Source organism: Corvus hawaiiensis, chromosome 6 (assembly GCF_020740725.1).
Source record: "Corvus hawaiiensis isolate bCorHaw1 chromosome 6, bCorHaw1.pri.cur, whole genome shotgun sequence".
NCBI lineage: Eukaryota > Metazoa > Chordata > Aves > Passeriformes > Corvidae > Corvus > Corvus hawaiiensis.
The window spans coordinates 7415899-7439213 of NC_063218.1; the positions used below are offsets into that span (position 1 = coordinate 7415899).

The following is a 23315-nucleotide window of genomic DNA, read 5'->3' on the forward strand; positions in this document are numbered from 1 at the left end:
GCTAAAAATTTGAGTATAGACTATGGGAGAGCGGGTCTGCTCTTTGATGCGCTACATGGGCTGTGTCCACACAAGCAAGTAATTTAATTCAACAGACATGGATCAATAGATGGAAGCAGGTGGTGCTGAGCCCCCTCTATCCATCCATGCAATATGCAGCTCACGTGTTGGACTGTGGACTGGGTTTAGTTTGGTTCCCTGGCCTAAATGTCTGTGCCACACGTAGATTGAAGGACCAGTTGTTAGTTCAGCCCTGATGTTCCCTTTAGGAACACTTTAAACACATACCAGAAGTGGAGCTCTGGTTTAGTTTCTTCTGTAAAAAAGCACTTTTGTATGCTTAAAACTGCTCTGCACAGTGAGCTACTGTATGATGAGTGGGGGTAGTGCTTCAAAGCAGAGCTGGTGCTCTGAATCAACACACCATGTAAATGCAACTGGTTATCTGGCTGTCCAGAGCATCTTGCAGGAGAGCACTTGGGCACCAGCAAGACAGGGATGGTAGTGGCAGCAATGAGGAGACCAGCTTAGGCACATCCAGTGTTTCTCTGGAGATCTTATTCAGGACAGAATTCAGTGAGTTCTGCTAAAAACATGATAACTGAAAATAAGTGATCATTGAAATGTTCTTGTGCTGTAGATGACAATACTAAAGCACGGAATTTTTCAGGGTGCAATTTGTGCTCAGCTTAGTGGGTAGAGAGCAAATTTTTTAAAGTCAAGTCCATCACCAGTATTCAAGGACACAGCTGAGCATAAGCATTTCTAGCTATTTAGCTGAAGGCAGGAACACAGAGAGGGTATGGTTACCTGACTGTTTTCTGCTTTTCTTCAGGAAATTTCCCTCTTTTTGATATTAACTTTCCCTGCTTGTTCTCTAGCTCTGCTAGTGGCGGCAAGAATGCATGATTTCCGACGGACTGTTAAAGAGGTCATCAGGGTGGTGAAGGTTTGTGAGTCTACATTAAGGAAAAGGTCAGTGCAGTCTTATTGCTTTTATCTTTCATTTACAGTACTGAACAGTGACACAGTCTAAAATAAATGTGCATTGGAGAAAATTAGGTTATTTTCACATGTGCCACGAATTTAAAAAGTATCTGTTTTAGATGGTCATTTTAAAGTACTAACACCTCCTTGCCTCTTACGTAAGGCCTCTTGCTTAGCACAGATGGTAAGGAGCACTGCGCCTATTTAACAGGTAAGGCAAAAAAAGCTGTGTCAGTAATATTAACAGTATTGTCATGTCCTCAGAAAAAATAATTTATTGATTCTCAAAGCTGACAGTCTACTGTGATTTTTTCATTAATCCTGAATCCAGTGGTGAAGAGTCTTGTCTTTAAGCTTTTACTGAACAGAACTTTTCAAAATATTTTGCTGCAGTGTTCATTTTTGGTAGTGTTGCACTGCTAATAAATTGAAGACAGCACAGTGAGTCTAATGACAAGTTCAGTGAAGGATCCCCTGAAAGTGGGAATTTTCCAAGTACTTTTCGTGTGTTTGTTTTTTTAAAGATCAAGTAGCATTTTCCATATTTTAATGATGTAAGCAGATATCCTGTTTCTGTCATTTTACTTTTGAAAAGTTGCAACATACTCTTTCCCCATAGGTTGAGTAAAAAATGATCTAACTGAAATACCATGATTTCTGTTGCCCACAGCTGGAAATTTTTCTATCACCAATATATTCTGATATTTGTTCCCCCAAGGTTTGTCCATAGAAAGCTTTCTTAGTGTCTCTCTTCATCTTACTGGAAGCAGCTTAAGCATATCGAACCAAGCCTAATACCTCTTAAAAATAGTCACTTATTAATTGTGGAAAATGTTTTTGCCCCAGATCTTCATTAGTGGAACAGGAATGATGCTATTTTCCTCCTATGCATGGTATAGGGATAAATTTGAAGTGTTTTAAATGCTTCGAGGTACTACAGCTATAAGGATGGAGCAGTACCAATGCCACTTTTTTTCTTCTGGCCAAAAGGTCATGTGTTTTAGTTGTGCATTTTCTATGATTAATGAGTTATGCACCACGATCTACTCCAAGATGCTTTGGTTAAATAGCTAAAGAATTTGTACTTACTAAGAAAATGAGCATAATAAATTAGAGTTGGAAGGAAAATTAATTTGAGCAATTGTTTCAGGCGAGAAGATCTTGCTTCAAAATTCATACTTTGAAATGTTTACTCAAGTCACACACATCAACTAAAATGACAGCCTTATTTACTTTGACAGGGTAAACGTGACAGCTGAATTATTTTCAGGCAGCTATAATTACAACTATTTATCACGAATCTATAAATTTGATTGATGTTTTTCAAATACGAGCATGTTATATAGTATTTAACGAAGGCAAATTAAAAAAAATACCTTTGAATAACTCTTTCTGCACTCCAGTTTTTTTCCTTTTCTTTCAAGAATTCCTTTCAAAATGCCATCAAATAGAAGTTGTCTAAATGAATAAGAACTTATTTCACAGTCTTAAAAATTCCTTTGCTTCTCAGTTTGATGTGCAGTTTTATTTCCTTTTAATTATAGTTACTCTGGTTGGTAAGGAGCTGCTGCTGCTGCTTTGTGTTTTATGAAGGTGTTGGATGCTGTGCTCACTGCTGATGGCTTTGCCCTGACAGCTCTGGAAGTGAAACCCAACATGAGTCCAGATAATGCTGACACTTCCAGCCTGCAGGTTCTGCTGTGTGGTTTGATTTAGCTCCTAGTTGGCTTCTTGGGGAAGCACAGACCACTGGAAGCTGGGTTTACTTTTGGTGCCCATGGCAGAAATCTGCAAGGAAAGGCCCTATACGATGTGCCTCTGCCTGGCAGGGGACAGGAATGTGTGGATGAGGATGCGGGAACGATGCTGTTTAGGAAATCCTGATTGGGAGTTCTTGTTTTGGGGAGACCCTCAGCAAGGGCTGGCAGCCCTTCCCTGAGAAGGGCACTATTTCTGGTCCTGGGCAGTGCAGCTGGTGGGACTGGATTAGTTCACCCTGTTCTCAGTCAGCTGGAGAACACCAAGCCCGCGTGCCTGGAGGCTATGTCCTCTTTCACTGCTCTGAGCCGGAGGAGTAGCTCTTAGGAGGAGGTTCACAAAAATGTGATATATCTCCAGGTTATAAAAATTCACAACCTGGTCATAAGGAGAACCTGTTTTGAAAGGAAAAAGCGACAAGGCATGGCCCATGTGTGCAGTCACTCATCTTCCAATCAAGAGTTCTTAATTTTGCTTAAAAAGCAGTGCTTGTTTGTTTTTAATATGTGTGGGTTTTTGGTAATAGTGGTAGAGAAAACTTTGTAGTTACTTCACAGGGCCTTCTAGCTTTATGTTTTGAAGCACACAATTAAAATGTAAAGCTTGTTGCTGTTGTTGAAAGCGAACTTATTAAATATTAATAAATGCACTGATAATTCTATCTCATTTCCAGTCTAATTGAAATTATATTAACTTATATATCACTTTATATATTCAAAGTACTGTACAAATATTAACTAATTAGTCAAATTGTTATTTTCTATGTAATCATCCGTGGAGGTAGCAGAAATTAACTTTTAATAAACCCAATCCTTTTATTTAGTTCAGTCCTCACATTTGTGCCTATGTTCAATGCACGTGTCTTCACCTCTGCCTTTTTAACCTTTAAATGCTCTACCCCTTCATCTTTTCATTCACCTGTTGCATGCTTTCTCTGTGCTCTAAATTTTGTCTTATCTTTAGTAAGAATAATTCTTGTAATACTTGTCCATTGTGCATTATCTAATACTGTGTGGCCCTTACGCCTGTTTGAAGATCTTAGGCACTTCTTCCATAGAAATAAAAAAAAATCAGCTTATCTTTCCTAACGTTTGCATTTTGCCGCTTTGGCTTGCTCACTTTATCTTTAAATTGAACTGCTTTTTGCATAAAAAATACTTCTTCTCAGTTCCATAAAGTACTGTCTGCTAAAAAACCTATTTGTGATGAACTTCAGAAGCAGTAAAGCTTCATTTAGAAGAAATTGGAATGAAAGGCCGGAATGCGTTTAAACATCTCATTTTTGGGGTGAATGCTTTTTTTCTCACAGCCTAATAGTGTTTCGGGAAGGAAGACAAGACCTTTTACGAAGGAGCTTCATTTACCAGTTGTAGATGCTGCAGGGACTTTGACAAATGCGGTCCTTTGCTTATATCCTGAGGACCCTGTTACAGCTCTTTCAATGACTGAGGTGATAATTTTCTGGAAAAATTAAAGATTTATGCATAGAGATAAATGTACTGAGTGTACTGCCTGCAGCTTTTCTTTTTTTTTTTTAATTTCTGTAATATATGGCTGGCATAAGCCTCATGTCCAAGCTCCCATTGCTGTCTCAAGCTGGAGACATGCCTGTGAGAGCAGGCAAGGCGAGGAGCTGGTCCGTACATGAGTCTGGAGTCAGGATGAGAAAGGAAAGAAACAAGGACTTGGGTAGCTGTGAGGTGGCTGTGAGGTTGTTGTTTTTCAAAGCATCAAAGCCCTATCAAGGCCGGGACCAAAGGGAAAGGTGTGTGGAAGTCAGTGTTGGGCTGTGATCCAAGTACAGCCGTGCTAAAATTCTGTGGAGGGTATCCTGTGGATCAGTGAGAGCTGGTGACCTAAGGTGTTTGAGCATGGAGGGGCAGAGGATGCTCAGAATGCCAGAGTTGTGTAAGGGCTCTTGGTTGAAGTGTGATGTGGAGAGAAGCATTTAGAATGCCAGGAAATTTATTTCATGTAAAGGAGATTGTGGTGATGTCTGCTCTGATCTCAGCTCAGCAACCAAGCAGCTCCTTCACTGGTGGCTGCTGCCGTAAGCTAAATTGAGAAATATCTCATGTCTCCAGTTAAATCAATTCAAATGGCTTACAGATGATTTCTAGAAACCGTTCTAGTATGGTGAGTAAAATACAACTTGATCCATGTGGGCTGATACTGCATACCTTTCTAAGGTGGATTGTCTGGTTTAATAAAAAAAGGTTTTATTTCTGAGGAATCCAATTTCACAGGCAATGTTCCTTTTTATAAATCCAGCTTCTATACAGTTAGCAAGTTAATACATTAATTAGATCCCTAATACATTTTAGTACATCATACTTAAAAATATAATTTCAAAATTGGTGACTCTTACTTTTGAAACAGTCAGTAACTTATTCACACTAACTCAGGCTTAGATCTTGTAAATAGTTTTCCTTTGTTTGACTTTCCTCATCTGAGTGGCTGTTAAGAAATTAAGCAGCTCTATTTTTCTTTTCCAGGAGATCATAGAGTGCTTTTGGCAGACCACAGCAGAGGAACCACACTAATGAAGCAGAATTTTAAGGAATGCTAACACGTTTTGTTTCGTTAGCATGGTGTGAGCATTTGAATCAGGGGGAAAAAAAAGAGCAAAAATTTTCAGGTGGTTTGGACTGAGAGAGTTCTGGGATGCCCAGGGATGTCTGCTAGTGGGATTATCCAGGGGCTGACAGTGGGCCACAAGTGTTAATGCAAGTTAACTCTGTGTGTAAGCATTTGTAGAATTGGGTCTTTAAAATTTATGCTAATGAATTTGTGACAGTTTTAAATCTCTGTGTTGGTGTGAGCAAGTAACAGGAACTAATTCTAAAGGGTGCTTTATTTAGTACAATCTTTAGAGGTACCTGTTTTTAATACTTAGAGAAACATCAGAGAGTTGCCAGCAAATGAGCCCCATAAATTATCACTCACCTATTAATTGGCAGTAAATGACTGTGTGTGTATGCTCTTAGTCCATTGCAAAAACGGTGATGTATATTAATGTTGGAAGTTGTTTAAAGGTGAGAATATTTCTCTTAACAGTTGTGTTGGGCAGGGAACAGACAGGCTAATTTAGCACAGCTCGAGTGATAAGTTATAAGTTGCAGAACTACAGCAACTGGATCACCTCTGATTTTGTCCTTACCTTTAGTAATGAGCTGCTCATTCATACAGGCTTAAAACTACCTTTTATATTGCTGAAAGTACATGTAAAAGTATATATATGTACAATGTTTACATATCAGGAGATTACTCTTCTGTTTACTTACTGGTAAGTACTGTTTACTCTACTTACTGGTGGCTACTGGAAAAAGTTTTTGTTATGTCATGTAGGAAGCATTTAATAACTGTTTCTGATACATGTTCTATATTGAGTATCACTTTTAGGGTATGTGTTCACATACTTCCATAAATAGTTCATGTCTAAACATTGTATGGCTTGGAAAAAAATAAGGAGAGAAGGATGATGCAATAGATGGTTAGATTTGTGGTATAGAAACAGTGATGGTTTGAACACCAGTGTGAATGCTGAGCTTCTCTCCTGTGAGTGCACAGGTTTGGAAGCACTGATGAGGGTCAAGTTAAAACAGTGGGGATGTTCTGCAGTATTCTGGTTCTTCACTAAGACACAAAAGTACATCCCTTACTTTTCCAGAGTTTAGAATTGTCTGAGGTGTCAAATCAGCTGATCTATTACTAGAATATTTGTAATTGATATGACAGTTAAGATTATGTAGATACCATGTAAGTTATTATTTACGGTTTTAATTATGTTGTTAATTTGGGAAAACTCAGGGGAGTTTTAATTACCAGCACCAGTTTGTCTTGCAATAAAGATTTTTTTTCACATATTTCTGCTAACAGTATGTCATATTCAGCTTATTATTTTTCTAAAGTATTGATAAAATACTTTAAATACTTTAAAAAGACCTCTCACAACAGGTAACTTAAAGGCTGATGGCTCAGGCTAAACCCCATGCTCCCTCTTTAAAAAACAACTGTCTCTGAAGTTGTAACTTGTTTGCCCTTCTGTATGGAGATGCAGCACAACATAATCTCTGCTCATGCTGCCTGCTTTCTAGAGCTTGATGATTATTGTCTATAGGTAGGAGGACACCGGGGCTGTTCCTAAATGGTCTCTGCTTAGAAGTCCCTCTTGGGCTTTGAACTTGGGCTTCTGAAGCATTTGTGAGTTGGACTCCAGAAGTCTTTGTTCTTTTGTGTGCTTCGTCGCACCCCACTGCTTGCAGAATCTCAATTAAACATTAAAACCGAGCCCTCAGCTGCACACACGAGTCTGTTTTTTCCATCACTGTAGACTGGATTCAGGAGTCTCCACTGGAGGGTATCCCTGGAACAAAACGAAGTAAAAAGGACATTGCATGTAACTTCAAAATGATTGACCCATTTTCCCTTATTGGGAGTTAAATTAAGTGTGAACAGAATCGGTTTGCTGGTTTGTGCACAAAAGTGCTTTATCAGAAGCAGAGGTGTGGTTTTGTCTGTAAATGGATGAAACAACAACTGTGGAAATTTTTCTTTGTAAAAAAGGGTTGAAGTTAGAGGCAGATGACACCAGGCTCTGGAAAAACTTTTCTCCCAAAGGAATTTGCTTGAAAGAGTTTGCTGTGAGAAACTGTAAGAGGACGGTTTATCCTGGAAGTTGAATCTTAGCCTGAGCTGCAGTGGTTGCCTCTGCTTTGACTATAAATAGAAGATCCTTGTCTGCCAAATTTCAATTTTTAGAGCCTTTTTGAATTTATGCCAAGGAAATAATATTTTAATTTGTATATCTGTTTATTTTCCCTCTGTGCATAACTTAAAGTGGCAACTCTTATTAAATTTTTGTAGGTTAACAAAAGTGAAAAATGAACGTGGATAGCATTTTTATGTGGGACTTGAAAAATAGCCTGTAGCTATTTTTTTTTTTCATGAAGCCACTCCCTTGCCCCCAAAATTATTGTGTTTATAATTAAGGTTGCGTCAGTTTTTCTTAACTGCCAAACTAATGCTGCTTTGTTTCATGTGGTGCAGACTGCTGCAGCATCAGTTTGTTGCCTTGGTGGCATGTGTCCAAACAGTGGATAAAATTAAAGAAATGTTTAAAAATTTGTAGACAGGATATCAGCCAATGTAAAATGTTGAGGCAGGTGAGTGGTTGGTAAACGCAGGTATTTATTTATATCAAGTTAAAGGAGAAAATGTTGAGTGTGCAGCTTGCTCTCCCACGGAGATGATGCTCAAGCTGGTATCCTGACCATCAGGGATGGTTCCTCATTTTGAGAGGAGGGCTAGAGCCTTGGTGGCAAGACCTGAGGGAAGTGAAAAAATAACATGGTGCTCTAAACTTGTATCACCACCAGTCTGTGCTTAAACTGTGATGCTGGCAGCCCTCCCCACCGGGTGGTCAGCCCTACCCTGCTTGGCTCACATCAGGACTGAGGAAAGGAGGGCACGGGCGTGGGACTGGGTGCTGGTGGCCCGGTCAGATGGTTGAACCGTGCCGTGCTGTGGGTTTGAGCTCCTTGGCAGCAAACACGATGTAGCTCTGCCCTGTCCTAGTGCAGACACGCCAAAGGTGTAGGGAGAGACCCATCCTGCCATTCCAGCTCAGGGTGGAAGCTGGTGCTTCAGCTGGAGATCGTGCTGGCTCCAGCACATTGGCTCACCCCAGGGCTGAGCTCTGATGGGTGCAGGGTACGTGATGTGAGTCAGAAGACACTGTGGACAGGAGAGGGACAGACAGAGCCTGAAGTGTCTGCAGGCAGACGTGCATGGGGTTAGGTGCTGACACCCAGGCATGGTCATCTTGTCCCCAGCCTGACTTCATGGGTTCTGCTCCTGGTGCTTTCCTGGCTGCTTGGCATGCACAGAGGTGGTGCCACTTTGGTGGGGCTCTGGCTCTGGCAGCTCATCTCACACTCAGAGCAAGTGTTGAGTAAACAAACTGTGTGTCTTTGCCAAAGTGCACCTTGGCTTTTAACACTGGGAGGAGAGTAATATTTAACAAGGCGAGGCTGGTTGGGAGGAAGAGTCTTGCTGAAGTGGGGCTGCCTGTGAGTACATGATTAATTCGTGGAGAGATGGATGGCTGTTCTTTAATGATGGTGACTGGGAAGATCCATGCTCCTCAAATGATAGATGGGCTTGACATTAAGTGAATCCTGAATTAAAATAATAATAACAGTGCCCTAGCCAGGTTTTACCTCTAGCCTGATAGATGTGGCTCCCTCCTGGAAGGTGGGTAATGCATTCTGGAAGCCCTTTAACGCCGAGAAAGATTTCTAGTCTTTTAATTAAAAGCTGGGTGCTGCTGCTGCCAACAGCATCCTCCTCTCCTTTCCAATTTGATCTGAAAGAGAAGAGGAGGGAGCTGGTCCCTGGTACTCTGAGGGAAGGGTTTGGGCTGTCAGTCACTCTCAAGTACATGGCTAATTTGGAGCTTTGTGGAGATGCTTGAATTCCAAAAGCAAGTCTAGTTTTCAGAGGCTTTCTTATCCTCAGCAGCACTAATTCTGGCTGGCATAGCCATGCACCAGCTCAGTGCTGCTTGCTGTTGGAGTTACACAGAGGTGCCCGGCTCTCTCTGTGCATTTCATGGCATGAGATGCTGCCTGTGTCCTCTGGCCTCTGCTCCAGGAGTGGGATGCCTCCGGGCAAAGTTACAGCCTGTCTACACCCCTCCGTACGGGCTGTCTTGTCTTGCTCCTCAATTTATAAAGGAAGAAACACAGAGACTGATGAGGATATAGCAGGAGAATGTGGCTCCGTGCTCTTGGCGTTGACCCTGGTATTGGCTAGAAACTGAATTTCTGTCCTAGAGAAAATTCCTCCTTCAGAAGGAGTTTCATTGCAACCAGAGGTAGAGGAGAAAACTGAGGAGAAAACCACAACTGTTTTTAGGGGGAGAGAAATGCAAAAAGGTCCTGTGCTGAGAGCACTGAATCACCATTTTTAGTTCCTAAGCTTTGCAGATGGAAGCCTTTGTCAGCTCTGCTTCCTCTGGAAGATGGGAATATTCCAGCGAAGCAGCTGCAGACCCATCATTGCCATTTTCCCATGGAAAATGTTGATATTATTAAAAGGGCACTTTCTGTCAGAGGAACATTCTGCCAGACGTTTCCTGACCTGGCTTTGTACTTAACCTTTTGTCTCATTTTCTCCATCTGTAAAATGGATGTGCTCATTCTCAGCCACCTGTATAAAATGCTGGTATTTGTGGATTAAGTTATGACCACGTGATCTTATTTAAGATTGAATTCCTCTGAAAGATTCAGCTGCTTTCATGGCAATTCCCCATGAAGCCAGTCCTGTCTCTCACATAGGTAGGGACTTTTAAAATGCAAACATTAAACAAATTCAAAGTTTATTATTGTCAAATTATGTTCATCCATCTATTTCATCTGTGTGATGTGAAAATGATCAATTTATTTTACCACTGCTTCTGCGTGTCCTGGGAAGGTTATTTCTTGTCCCTCTTCCAGCCTGCTTAAGAGACGTTACTTTAACATTTGCTTTGTGTAAATTAATCATGCTGACATATCAGGAAGATTTTTGAGCATACTCCTAAACTATGATGACAGATATTTTATTTGGTGAATCCATTTTGTTGTTGCTGTTGATAACAAAAGCAACGAGAGGGGAGGAATGAGCCGTGTTTATTGTCTTAGTTTTGTCTCTACTTAATTGACCGTAGGGTCTGCAGTATTTCTGTTCAATCTTTGTTCATCAAAAAAAAAATGTGTGTTACATACTCTAATAAATCAAAAGCTAATTTGAGATATGAAAAGATACTTTCTTTGCAGCAGATGAAACAATTAGTAGCACTTCAGTTTTAATGTAGTCTGTGTTTGAGCCAGAGTTGCTAAGGATGACATGTTTATTCCATAGCTTGGCAGCTTGCAAATTTTGTTACTTTCAAAGGAGTTCTTGAGGATGTTTTGGTCATGTGCTGTATGCTTTGGTAGGTTGACAGAGTTTGAAGATACACCAACCAGTCAGCTAACCATAGATGAGTTTATGAAGATTGACTTGGAAGAAGAATGTGATCCTCCTTCGTTTACAGCTGGTCAAAAAAAATTGAAGATACAGCAGGTAAATTCTGAATCTGATATCTTCTGTGTTTCTTTTCTCTCTCCTCCCTCTGCGCATTCCCTTTTGAATCAGTTAATGCTAAATCCTAACTGACCAGCCCTTGGTAAGGTTTAGTACATTTATTTCGAAGTCCTTGAGAGAAGGATGAGCATTAGTTAGATGAGCATACAATACCCATTAACTAAAGATATTTTTTGATTTATTGGCAAATGGATAATAACGATTGAAACACACATGGACCAAGCATCGGTGATGGAAGGACATTTATTGAACAGAGGCACAGATATTTATACTGTTTAAGCCTCTGTATAACAATTTCCATTTGTTCTGTCCGTGCTAGCTAATGCATAGCAAGCTGTAATGTTACTTTTCCTTTTGTGCACTTGCTTATCTTGCTGCAGGATGTTCTGCAGTCTTCACCGTGGTGTTCTGTTCTGTGCAAAAGGATGTGATTTTTGCAGTTTCTATCTGCATCTTTCTCATAGCTCGTGCTGTACCATTTTGAACAAGTTCATGCTTAACCCATTCCGTTCTGCAACACTGGGATAGTTTCCCAATTAAAAATGTCACAGATCAGAAATGTGCACTGTTTTTAAGGTGATACCTGTGATCAGGAGAAGTGCCATTACACGGAACTTTATTTAAATAGATAGGAAAACAATAACCCATTTACTTCAATGAGACTGCTGGTGGTTTTGTGTGGTACACCACCTGCTTCCACAGAGATTAGTTCTCATGTGGCTTGATTTCTTTACAAATCATGAAGTAAAGCTGGCAGCAGAGAAGATTTTACTGCTGTCATAGTCAATTCTTACATTATTGGTTTGTTAGGGTTTATGTTTGCTCTAACTGTGCTATCATTTAAGGTCTGTAGGGGTATTAGTGATGTTCTCAAGAACCAGCCAGGTGCTGTAGGTCAGAGCTTCACTCTGCTATCACCAGTGTGCTCTGTCTGGTGTGGACACTCCAGTCTTAGCACTGTCCTTGCACTTCTCACATCTATAGGCACAGTCACAGAGTCTGACTGCTGGAGAATGAGGCCTTTTATTTGCAGCTTGCCAGAGAGAAGGCTCCTTTTGAAGTATAGAGATGGGGGAGATAACATTTGAAATTGGTTAGTATTTTGAGACCTGTCTGTCATACCTGTCTAACACTACAAAGTAATTTCAGTGGTGATTCAAAACCTGCTTATGCTTTTGAAATACCCTGCCATTCTTTGTGTCTATATACAGCTCACAAACAGTTCAAAATTGTGCATATTTTTATAGTAATTTAATGTTTATTTTGTTTATTGTCATTTCAGCTTGAGAAGGCACTATCAAAAAAGCTGGAGGATTTTGAAGGTATAAGTTGTGTTTAGTGTAACATATCACTCATTTCTTCAATATTACATCAATGATTGTTGAGTTTTACTTTTATTTCAACACCACAGGAGAAATATCGAGCTACCAAGATGAAATAGAGATTGAATTAGAAAACAGTAGACCGAAAGCAAAAGGCGTATTTGCAAATTTCACTAAAGATGGTAAGTCTATAAAGTCTTATGACTCCTTAAATAGTATTGAGTTCAGATCTGGCAGTCTGAAGTGTATGAATGTTACGGTGATAAATGTGATCATATATATGTTTTCACAGTACAAGATCTCTTGCATTGGGGTTCTCTCTGCCAAATAGGTGGTTCATAAATGAGTCTTCAAAACAACCACATTGTTCATTGCAGGGATAGTTCATTAATGATTTCAGTTGTTTTTCTTTCCTGGTGCAGTATAAGCTTGGCACTGGCACCTGAGAATGTTTCTTTTCATCACTGAAAGTGCAGTGGACCAGTATCTAGACCCTTCTGTCGCCAAATTCCCCAGTTGACTTCCCATATGGAAGGGCTATGTGCAGGTTGAACTGGCTATTTTTAATTTGCAGTTATACCAGGAAATAGCTGACTTGTCTCACAAAGCTCTTTTACCTAATGTGATAAGATGATGCTTCTGTTTTAAATGATGACTGTAGTCACAAAAATACATTTTAATACTCAAGGTAATGAATTTGAAGAGCATCTGGAAACTCCATGTATTCATACATTGAACTAAAATATTGTGTATTTCTTTTACAGATTACCTCTAAAGATTTTTGAGTGCTTCTCTATTTATTTAGTTTCTGTAACAGATGGTATGCAGTGATCTGTTGGGTTTTCTCCCCTTACAGATTCTATAGAAGATAATGCCTCTAGCATACTTGGAGAGGAGGAGGCAGAAGATGAGGAACTAGAAGCAGCTGCTAATCACTTAAACAAGGACTTTTATGATGAACTTAATGAGAAGGATAGAGTTAAAAGTAATGAAGATGGAGAATGCAGAAATGGAAATGAAACTCTTGTAAGACCCCCTGCACTGGAATCGTTGCTTGGCCCACTCCCCACTGCTGCTAGTCTTGGCATAACCGAGTCCATCAAAGAGTGCATATCCACTAAGGACCAAGAGCCTGGTGAGTAGGAGTTCAGCTCAGAGCAGGAACTGGACACAGGCAGCCAGTTGTGGGTTTGTTGTGTCATTTCCATGTATCTTTCTGGTTACTGCGGTAGCAATTCCGTGAATCACTGAGACGTCGGGGTACAGGAGCTGTGAGGCTGGATGGGACCAGTGGTCTTGGCTGTTGATGTGGTTGTTGACATTTGCTCTTCTGGAAGCTGCAGGAAAATCTGGGGTGCCTAATTATTTTCTGAAGCCTGAGAGTGTGTATCTCTTGGTTAAGTAGATAGTTGATTTGCAGTCATATGATAGCTGATGGGCGTATTTCAAGCCATGGATTCTCAATTAGGAAATTGGAGGAAGCAGATTCCTGTAAATATAACTGGAAATTAAAACCCAAGTATGAGAATCTTAGATCAAGGCAGACTTTCTCAGGAGACATTTCACTGGAGTCAAACATGATGCAGTCTGTCTCTGATTGAGAATCTCTGCAAATAGCAAACATTAAAAATGTTTGCAAGAGGAAGTAACTGGTGTTAAGCTTTTTTCTTTAATACAGACTTCAGTGTGTGTTGTGCTGGTTTTGCTCCATTTTTCTTAAAACCCCCAGATCTATCTGCATCATACAGCTCTGTATAGCACAGTTGGGAGCAGGACTGATCAACTAAAGAAGCCAGTGTTGCCAGAGCCAGTATTGCAAACAGCCAGTCATCCAGGCAGGTTTGTTTGCTTTTTCATACATGAGCTTGAACTTTATGGAGACGGCATTTTTTTAAAACTCCTTTTGCATCTTAATGACTCTGAAAACAACATATCTAAGGGGCATTTTATTCTTTATCACAGTTAATTTTTCCATCATAAGACACACCCATCTGAATCTGTTTTGTCAGCTTGCTTGGAGGTCTGTGCAGCAGAACATTTCGTTATCCAGACTGTTGTGATGCTGATTTCTGTTCAACAGTAGATGAACTGAATGCATTCAGATTCTTATTACATTAGTGTTCAGTCTCCAGAAAAGTAGCAGGATGATTGCACATTTTTATTTTGTACAAACAAATTCATATAGAAACAGTTGAGTGGTTTTGGTTTTGTTCTAATTATGATTAAGAAAATGGATGGCTCATGGCTTGTCTTTCTTCTGGAAATCAGCGGTTCGTGTCGCAGAGAGGTCAGTCATGGCTAGAAGCTGTTGTTGTCTGGTTGGCCAGTGACCTGTAAAAAGGAGTTCCCAGTGATGGACGTTTCTCAGCTGGCATTGCTATTGACCATTTTAATGGACAGGCTGAGGACTGAGTGTAAAGATGAAGCTAAGTTGGTGTAGCCAGGGAGGTTCCTCTGAGTCGGGCTTCAGGCAGGTGGGCAGGAGAGTGCAGAGCTGCTCATGCCATGGCTTGTCTGCCTTTGCTGTTTGTTTTCTTGCAAAAGTGGAGGATGTGCCAAATGAACTGAATTTCGAAACCAACCAGGTTTCAGTATGTTCACTCTCTTCTCCTGAATCTGAGAAATCATTGCAGGTGTTTGAACAAGTACTTATTTTCTTAACATGTTATGAAGCTCATATGCAAAATTACTGTTTCGGTTTTATTTTGATTATAGGTCCTGCCCGAATCTTTGTTGGATTTGGAGGTTTTCTTTGGGTGGTGAGGAGGGTGTTTGAGGTTTTTTTTGGATGGGTTTCTTTGTTGTTTTGTTTTGTTTTGTGTTTGTGACTGCTAATTTATTTTAACAATTTAAAAGTTTCGTGTTAAGCCTGATTCACTTTGGTTATGCCTGTACTGCAGGGTAGTCGTTCTGGGTGCAGTTCCCAGCCTCCAGGCCCTTGCCATGCTGTGCCTGTGTGGTGTGGGTGCATCCCAGTGATGTGTGTGTGCATCATCCCCCTGAGGACCTGGTTTCCTTCAGGAAGTCCCCTGTGCTCAGAAGCTGTAATGGAACCTTGATGTGTTTTGGCTGAGTGGGAACCAGGTCTAGCAGACAGGTTGGGAAGTACATCTGGCTTGCAGTTGGCATGTTATTATGCAGAATACAGAAAACCTCTTGTTAAGATGCCTCATGTTGGTTACCTTTGTGTTGTAGCTCTGAACCTGATGAAAACCAGTGTAGATGATTCTGGCACCTCAGGCAATGTTGTTGACTTCTGCCTCATAGCTCTGGGAAGTCTGGAAAGGTAGTGTCTTCTTCTGTCAGACCAACTGGTACAGTTGTAAAACTTAGACATTTTCCAGGTTTGTGGGCCCTTCTTCAGGCCTGAAAAAGAAATGGGAGTTTTCAAAACTAAATACAGGATGAGAGCAGTTGCTCAGAGTTTAATTTGAGATGACACAGTTACAGATTGTCTTGAAACAAAAGTAGTTGGTAAGTGTGGAGGGAGGAGGGAAAGCTCCCAAAATTTCCTGCATTTGTCCTATGTATTTGAATTTGGTTTAGTGCAATTTGTATTGTGAATCTCAGCAGGCCATGGCTTTGCTGTGGTAGTTCATGTTCCAAGATCCAAGTCCATTGGAGGAGGGAGAGTGCTGTTGTAACACTGAACCCTTAAGGTGATGTTCTGGTCCTTCTCCACAGCTGTGTAAGTCATAAACCAGGAACCTGTCCCTTCCCTCAGCCCTCTCCAGCCCTGAGGCATCTCTCACTGTGTGGGTCAAGCTGGGCTGGAGACCTTATTGAGATGATTTAGTATCTCCTGCTGGGCTGCCCATGTTGTTGGATGGATGTATCCTGTCCAGCCAGTTCAGCAGTTGGAAGCAGTGTGCCTGGTGCTGCATGGTGAGGGTGCCCAGCAAACTCCTGTGATGTGCTGCAGGCAGGGCAGGTGGCTCCTAAAGAGGAGCTCTGCAAACAGGTGCAGTATGTGCAATGTTTGGCCTTAAATGCAGGATATCTCTCCTCCTCTCTGTAATGATCTCTCTTCCTCAAAAAACCTCTGCTGCAGGTACCTTCTACAAAGTCTTTTTATTTGGCTTTGGCATGTGGTAATTCAGTTTATAATTGCCTACATCAGCTGCTTTGGGAAATCTTCCACCTTTGTGCTACAGTGGCAGCAGCAACAGCAGAAGGCTTCTCACAAACTGCTTGTGCAGATAAGACTTAGGTGCAGAGCCGAAATATTAGGAAAAAGTAAGTGTAATTTTGCTCCACTTACAATTGGTATTTGAGTAGTGTGAGCTTGTCTGTATGAATGTTTTATGAAAAGCACAGTATTTTAGCAAATTTGCATTACAAAGACAGCATGTAAGATACCAGGTTAATGAGTCTGAGGCAGTAAAGTGCTTAGAATAAACACTACATTTGACTGTTTTTTCCTACAAAGTGTATTAATTTGCAGAGACTTGAAGCTGAAAACTGTTTGAGTCTCTGCAAACGACTTCTTTCTTATTCTTCATGATAAAAGTGCTTTATGGTGAGATCTCAGTTTCAGAGATGGAGATCAGGTACATCAGTCTGTCCATTTTCCTGACCATGCAGCATCCCAGCATCCTCTCCACACTCTACATGCTCTTTCTGATTCTCAGTTCCTGAAAAAAAGTGCACCATTTCATTTAGGAGACTGTCACAGTCAAATATCGTGGAGTTTGTTCTCAAGAAATACCATCCTTTGGTGTGAAATTTCCCTCTGCAATTTATTTTTATGTCCCTTTTTTACCACCTCAAATACTTCGTCATCTTTCTTGGTGTTTCTGTCATTCTGGTGTTTGCTGACTATCGCCTTATCCTTTCCCCATTGGTCTGTACTCTACCAGTTCATCTCTTGCCACATGAAGAAAAAGTGGGAAAGGTCTGATAATAACAGAGACAAAGGTAAAATACAGGGTGTAGTTTACCAAATAACTTTATATAACTTCCCCTTCATAATCTAGGTATGGTTTGAGACCTGATTTAGGCTTCGTTTTGAATTAAAATTCACATGCAGTCATTTAGGGCAGTAATTTCAAGTAATGTGTGTGCGGTGGGTGGTAACGTGCTCCTGCATGCCCCCATGAAAGTAAGCGGCTTTAGCAGTGAGCAATCACCGAGCAAGTACCATCTTGTGCCTGGTTAGGCACCCAGCGACCTGCATTCACTGCTAATTTCACTGAGAATACATGGGAAAGCTTCACAATTAGCAGTTTGCTCATTTATTGCTCCTCGTATTTATGCCTCCATTACTGCTGCAAGCATAATCTGACAGGGGCTGAGGTTGAAAGATATTGCCATTGATTTCTGTGGGTGTTAAGGACCCCATGCAGGCACTGTTCATTGATCGTAGTCCTTGTCCCTGTGTACCAGCACTGTTCAGCTTCTTATTCAAGGAGGATGTGAAAAGTGGCTAAAGGTGATCTGATAAGAGGTGGGGATGGGCTCATCCTCCCGGGTCTTACTCTTGTGTTCTGCATTTCATCCCCTGCAGCTGCCAGCTCCCACCTCATCCATTGTCCTGGCCTTGGGGCTTCACCAGTCCTTCCATGAGCAGATTCAGCTCCCTCACACAGCAAGGAAAGATACATGTGTGTTCTATCCTCCTCCTTTTTTTCAACAGCAGCTGATGACCCGTGCCAGCAGCACTGTGGGCAGGGGAGATTGCAGAAATGTGACGTTTCTGGCAGGGTCTGAGCTGCCCTGGAAGCGTGCTTGAGGGTCTGCAGGCTAAAGATGGTTGGAGAAGGGCTGTTGACAGATGCATGTGCCAAGGAGGATTGTTGACCCCACTCGGGATCCCAGCATGGATTGCAGGATGGTGAGCAGCAGGCTCGCTGCTGGCGCAGTTGTTGCTTCTTCAATGGTTGGGTGTTGGACCCCTGTTGGACTCCTTGTACTGATTTCTTCTTCCAGCATCCTTTCTTCCTCAGATTTTGTCTGAATACATCAGTGCCAACTGTTTGGGAATACATAAATGTATATGTTGCATACAAAAAGATATGGGTTTTTCAGTCTTGAGAAGAGATGTCATAGGGGAGGCTTATCACCATGTTCCAGTATTTAAAGGGTGGCTCCAGGACGATGGAGACTCATTTTTTGCAAGGAGTCAAATGGAAAAGACAAGGGGTAATGGATGAGATTTTGATTGGACAGAAGAGAAAATTTTTTCACAGGGAGATCATCCTTCAGATTAATCTCCCCAGGGAAGTGATGGATATCCCAAAATAGGACACTGATAAGATTTGGCTGGACAGAGTGCTGGGCCATCTTGTGTAGACTATGAAAGGTTGGACCAGATGATCCTTAATGTCTCTTCCAACCTGTTATTCTTTGATTCTGGGATATAATCAGTAGAGAGAACATTATGAAACCCTATTACAAATAATTGCTGCATACATGAGAAATAAAGGTGCTGAGTTTAGTGCTAATTGTGTTACATACTCAAAGGGCACTTGGTCATCAGTGCAAGCGTGCGTGTCCCCATCCTGATCGCTCTTCTAGCCTCTGGCTTTAGCACCTCCATTGCCTCACAAGTTTTGTGCCCCACCTGTGGAAATGAGCCTTGTGCGTGACCTGCTTGGTGCTACCTTCCTTGTGCAAAGCCTTCCAAGCACTTTGAGGGTTTGATCTTTGTCTCCGTGTGCCGTTTGCTCACTGGAAAATATTTTCTGTGGCAGGACTTGCTCTTTCCCAATTCTGAGATCTAAACAATAAAAACCTTGGTACAAGCTGATCTTTCTCCTCTGGCCTCTATATGCTGGTGCTTGGCAGTCTTGACAGGCTGTATCCCTGATTGAGCCTTCATTACGCCGTTAATGAGATGTGAAGAGCTTGCTGCAGCCAGCGTGGTAATACGAGACCACCAGCTGCTTTGAGTGCAGTTTTTTGATACCTGAAGTCTTGGGTATGAATTACAGATGACAGGATTTTCTTACTTGGCTATGTATATCACTCACACACAAGCACTGCATGTGCATGTCTCACTCCAAAATCTGTGTGCGTGTTTTTTCATGTAGGATCTTTGCATTTCATTAAGGGATAGGAATGCCATAAATTCATTCCATATTCATGCCTTGAGTAACTAGAAAGGTTAAGGGATGAAAACTAATCATAGAGTTTGGCTGAAAGATTTCTAAACAAATTTAAAGAGGGGTTTTGGAGAGAAACCTGCATTTTGTTAGAGCCATCAGGGGGATAAATTTGAGTGAAAGCATAAGCTGAATCACGTGAATACATTTTTATAGCATTTGTGGCTGTTCTAGGAATTTTCCAAAGGATCAGGTTATCAATAGAGACACTCCCTACAGGAAAATTTGTGTCATTTTTATCATAAGTCTTGGTTGAAAAGAAGTGCCCCAGAGTAATGGGTGTTGGGGTCAGGAAAAGATACTGGAAATTTGGATTCAGGTTCCTGAGCCAAGTGAAGAAGACCCATCTGTTAAACCTTACTTGGCCATGTTGCCTGTGAATGAATGCCCTTAGCACCTGGCTGACCAGCTTGGCTGTCCTGTTGTCCCCCTCCTACCCCAACTGTTTTAGAGGAGAAAGACTCTTTATGTCCTTCTCTGTCTCCTTCTTCCTTTTCTTTTTCTTTTTCTTTTTCTTTTTCTTTTTCTTTTTTTCTTTTTTTTTCTTTTTCTTTCCTTTTCCTTTTCCTTTTTCTTTTTCTTTTCCTTTTCCTTTTTTTCTTTTTCTTTTCTTCTTTTTGTTTGTTTGTTTGTTTGATAAAATTCTGGTCTGGAATGCAGAATGTTTTAAAATCCGGAAAGCTTTTCCAGGCTTGGATTTTTTTTGCCTGCCTTGTTGTGACTGCACTGGGCAATGTGTCTTTTCTGTCTTGAATTTCTCCAATAAAAGCATGGTGGAAAATGAGCTTTATTTTCAGTTTGAGCAGTGTAAAAGCTTTACATTTCTCTTTGATGGGTCTAACCAGCCGCTTAAGGCCTCATCCTCCCTTGCTTGAGGAAAAAAAGGCAAAAAGCTGCTTTTTCCTCTGGCTGCTTCAGCTGGCTGCTGGCCAGGGGCTTATTGGAGAAGGAGGTGGCAGCAAGGCTGTGTCTCTGGCTTGGAGAGGTTGGATGTGTGGAACAGGGGCTCTGGTGTGTCATTCCGTGTGAGATAATTGACATATGTGTGCTGTGGCATAGATCCTGCTTTTCAGTGGAGCAAGGAGAAGCAGTCAGCCCCAGCAGGTTTTTTTATCCATTGTTTTCCATTTTTTTGGTGGGAAGTCCAGGTCTGCTGTTACCTGCTCTAGGCTTAGGCTTAAGGAGCACAGAGCTGGGCAGACAGGGAGAAGAGGAAAAGCTGAGCTGGGGGTTTAGAAATGGGCCTTTTTCTGTACCTAAATAACAGAATTGCATAAACAGTTGCTCCCCAAATACTGAGGGAGGGCTGTGTTTCGTGGTTGACGTAGATGCCTCAGCATTTGTAGGTGCCAGTCTAAGGTTTTCCTTCTGTTGAGGCTTCTTTTCAAGGTTCTCTCCTCTCTGCACTCCCAAGCATCTGAAAAGATGGTGGTTCTCAGAATGGGAGATACTTTCAGGGGCATTTATAATTGCTCCTGTCTTTCTGGGGCTCAGTTCTCAAGGAATCTGTGGAAGTGTAACCATCTAAGGGATCACTATCCTGCTCTTAAACCTTGGTTGAAATAGAATCATAGAGTCACAGAATGGTTGGGGTTGGAGGGGACTTTAAAGGTCATCTAGTCCAACCCTCCCTGCAATGAGCAGGGACATCTTCAACAAGATCAGGTTGTTCAGAGTCCCATCCAACCTGACCTTGGATGTTTCCAGGCATGGGACATCCACCACCCTTTCCAGGGCAACCTGTTCCAGTGTTTTACCACCCTCAGCCCCATGAAGTGCGGACTAAAACAATACTGGGGAGGTGATGTTTGGTGATGATGACTCAGACACCTGCAGGCACTCAGGAAACCTGTCTGAAAAAACTCCCTGCTGGTATAAGAATTATTTGATCCTTTTCTGCACCTGCCAGAACTGGAGCCCAGTAGCGCTCACAGTTATTAGGGTAGGTGGACTCTGAAGAAGAAACAGACATTCCTGCCCTGCCCTTCTGCCAAAAAGGAAAAAAAGTCACCAAAAAACTCAAGTGAAAACTGAATTTTTTCTTTAAAGAACTGTGGAAAGTGAAATGTGTGGAGGCTACAGAAAGGACACTAAATTTGCAGGCAAAGCTGACCGCTGAGGAGAATATTATCCAAGCAATTCATCACGATACCTGAAATGTCAGGAGTGGAGGCCTGGGTTCAGTTCAGGGAGTCTCCATGGTCTCAGTTGTTATTGAGAATAAAGACTTATTAACCCAGGTCAAGGAGCCACAAAACGTGCCCTTGGAAGAAGGAAATACAGCACCGAGAGATTTGCAAGGCTTAGCTACTTTGGGTTTAACATGATGGGTCATAAATCCATGTGTGGTGCTGTGGTGGATCCTGACCACTTGGGTTTGTCTGAAAAAGCTAAAATAATCCTCCATTTAGTACTTTATTTTCTCGTGGTACAGGTTCAGCTAGTAAAGGTGGTACCTGGAAACTGAAAATCCACCGAAGTAAACCCTGTAAATGGAGTGCTGTTTCTGCAGTGTTTTAATGGTTTCGAGCAGCAGTTGTGTTGTTTTGCTTTTGCTCGGTAGCTCTGAATTTAGTTTGAAAAACTAGTTCCTATATCCTCTTAAGGATTAACTTCATCACACCCCTGAACACTTCATCTGTTTTGTTTGTTGGTCTTAAATCTGTGGGACTGACACAGCAGGCAAGATGCATGGGCTGAACTGCAACTTGTGTAGATGACCCTTGTAATTAGGGATCTCAGCTGTGGCACTGTGGACTGGGGATGAAAACAGCCCTGAGTTTAGCCTTGTATAATTGTAGTTTGACATTTTTAGTTTGCTAAATGCTTTCATAACTAAAAGGGATATATTATCCAATAGAGGAAGAATATTAATGTTGACACTGTTGGCAATTAAAAACAAACTTGGAAACTGAATTTTACTACTCCTGATTGCTTTTGAAATAATTTGTTTTTCAATGTTACTTTAGGATTGGTTCATTTTTTAGGTCTTTTTTTCTTGTGTGACAGTGAGATAATTGCTATTTATTTTTTATCCTGCAAGCAATTATAATCAAAGCAGCCAAATATAGAGTCTGCTTTGACCTGGAATCAGAGTGACCTGTCAACATGAGGCTACTGTTGTCTTCAGCTTTTCAATTTAATTTTATTTCATAGGCACTCACCAGAATGCATTCAGTAGGGCTGAAAAAATTGTGTGTAGAGTTTTTGGTGTTCATTAATTACAGTGGTGCAGAGCCGAAGAAGTGGGCAGATAAGAACAACTTTGGGTTGGTTATTAATAGCAAAAATTATGATCTTTTATCTAGGGCTGGGTGGACTGTGTTGGGCCAATGTCCCAAGCGGACAGAGGAGGAGCTGCTGGCAGGCTGCCAAGGGAGGGGTAGTTGCAAATTAAGGGAAAATTGCAAACAGTTGCCTCTGGGGAGTTTCTGCAGCCAAGTTTTGCTAAAAGGAAGCAGAAGATACTTTATTTTTTAAGTTAGCAGTTTTAAGGTAAGGCTCAGCTTCCATATTGAAGCATACATGTACATCTAATATTGTAGAAGTTGTTTTCTGTTATGAAAGACCTGGACATCTACAACTGTGTAGTAGGAATAAGGGAATGAATATGAAATAAGAGTGAGTAAATAATGTTGTTAAGTAGTACCTGGAAAGAAATTTGGAGCAAGGAACAAGGCTCTTGAGACAGGTAGAAGCACAGAAGCCAGAAGTAAACAGCTGTGCAGGGAGTGGAAGGGTACCATTTTTCAGCAAATTCAATACTTACATGCCATGTTTGATTTAGTTATGGTGGGGAAGCCACTGTGTGCTCACACATGGGAAGGAAGTAAAATAGTGCTCTGTGACCAAATCCTTAACACTAGCTTGATTTTGGAAGTTATGCTTAATGGTTCTTACTAATTTCTGGCTAAAAGTGAAAAACGCAAATCCACCAATACCATCAAAGTCATGTATTGAAATGCAGCAGCATCTTATCAACGTGAAATGGTGTCACTGGTGGCAGTATTGCATT

At 41.3% G+C, this 23315-nt stretch overlaps 1 protein-coding gene across 2 annotated transcripts in view; it reads left to right on the forward strand.

Annotated features, from left to right (window-relative positions):
• BRF1 (BRF1 RNA polymerase III transcription initiation factor subunit) overlaps positions 1-23315 on the forward strand; it is a 172773-nt gene that overhangs the window by 87271 nt on the left and 62187 nt on the right. For both annotated transcript variants that reach the window (XM_048305528.1, XM_048305529.1), the window contains 5 exons: positions 882-975; positions 10728-10854; positions 12158-12197; positions 12287-12379; positions 13054-13332. In XM_048305528.1, coding sequence (XP_048161485.1) covers positions 882-975; positions 10728-10854; positions 12158-12197; positions 12287-12379; positions 13054-13332 — 633 coding nt within the window. The remainder of the gene's footprint in view (positions 1-881; positions 976-10727; positions 10855-12157; positions 12198-12286; positions 12380-13053; positions 13333-23315) is intronic.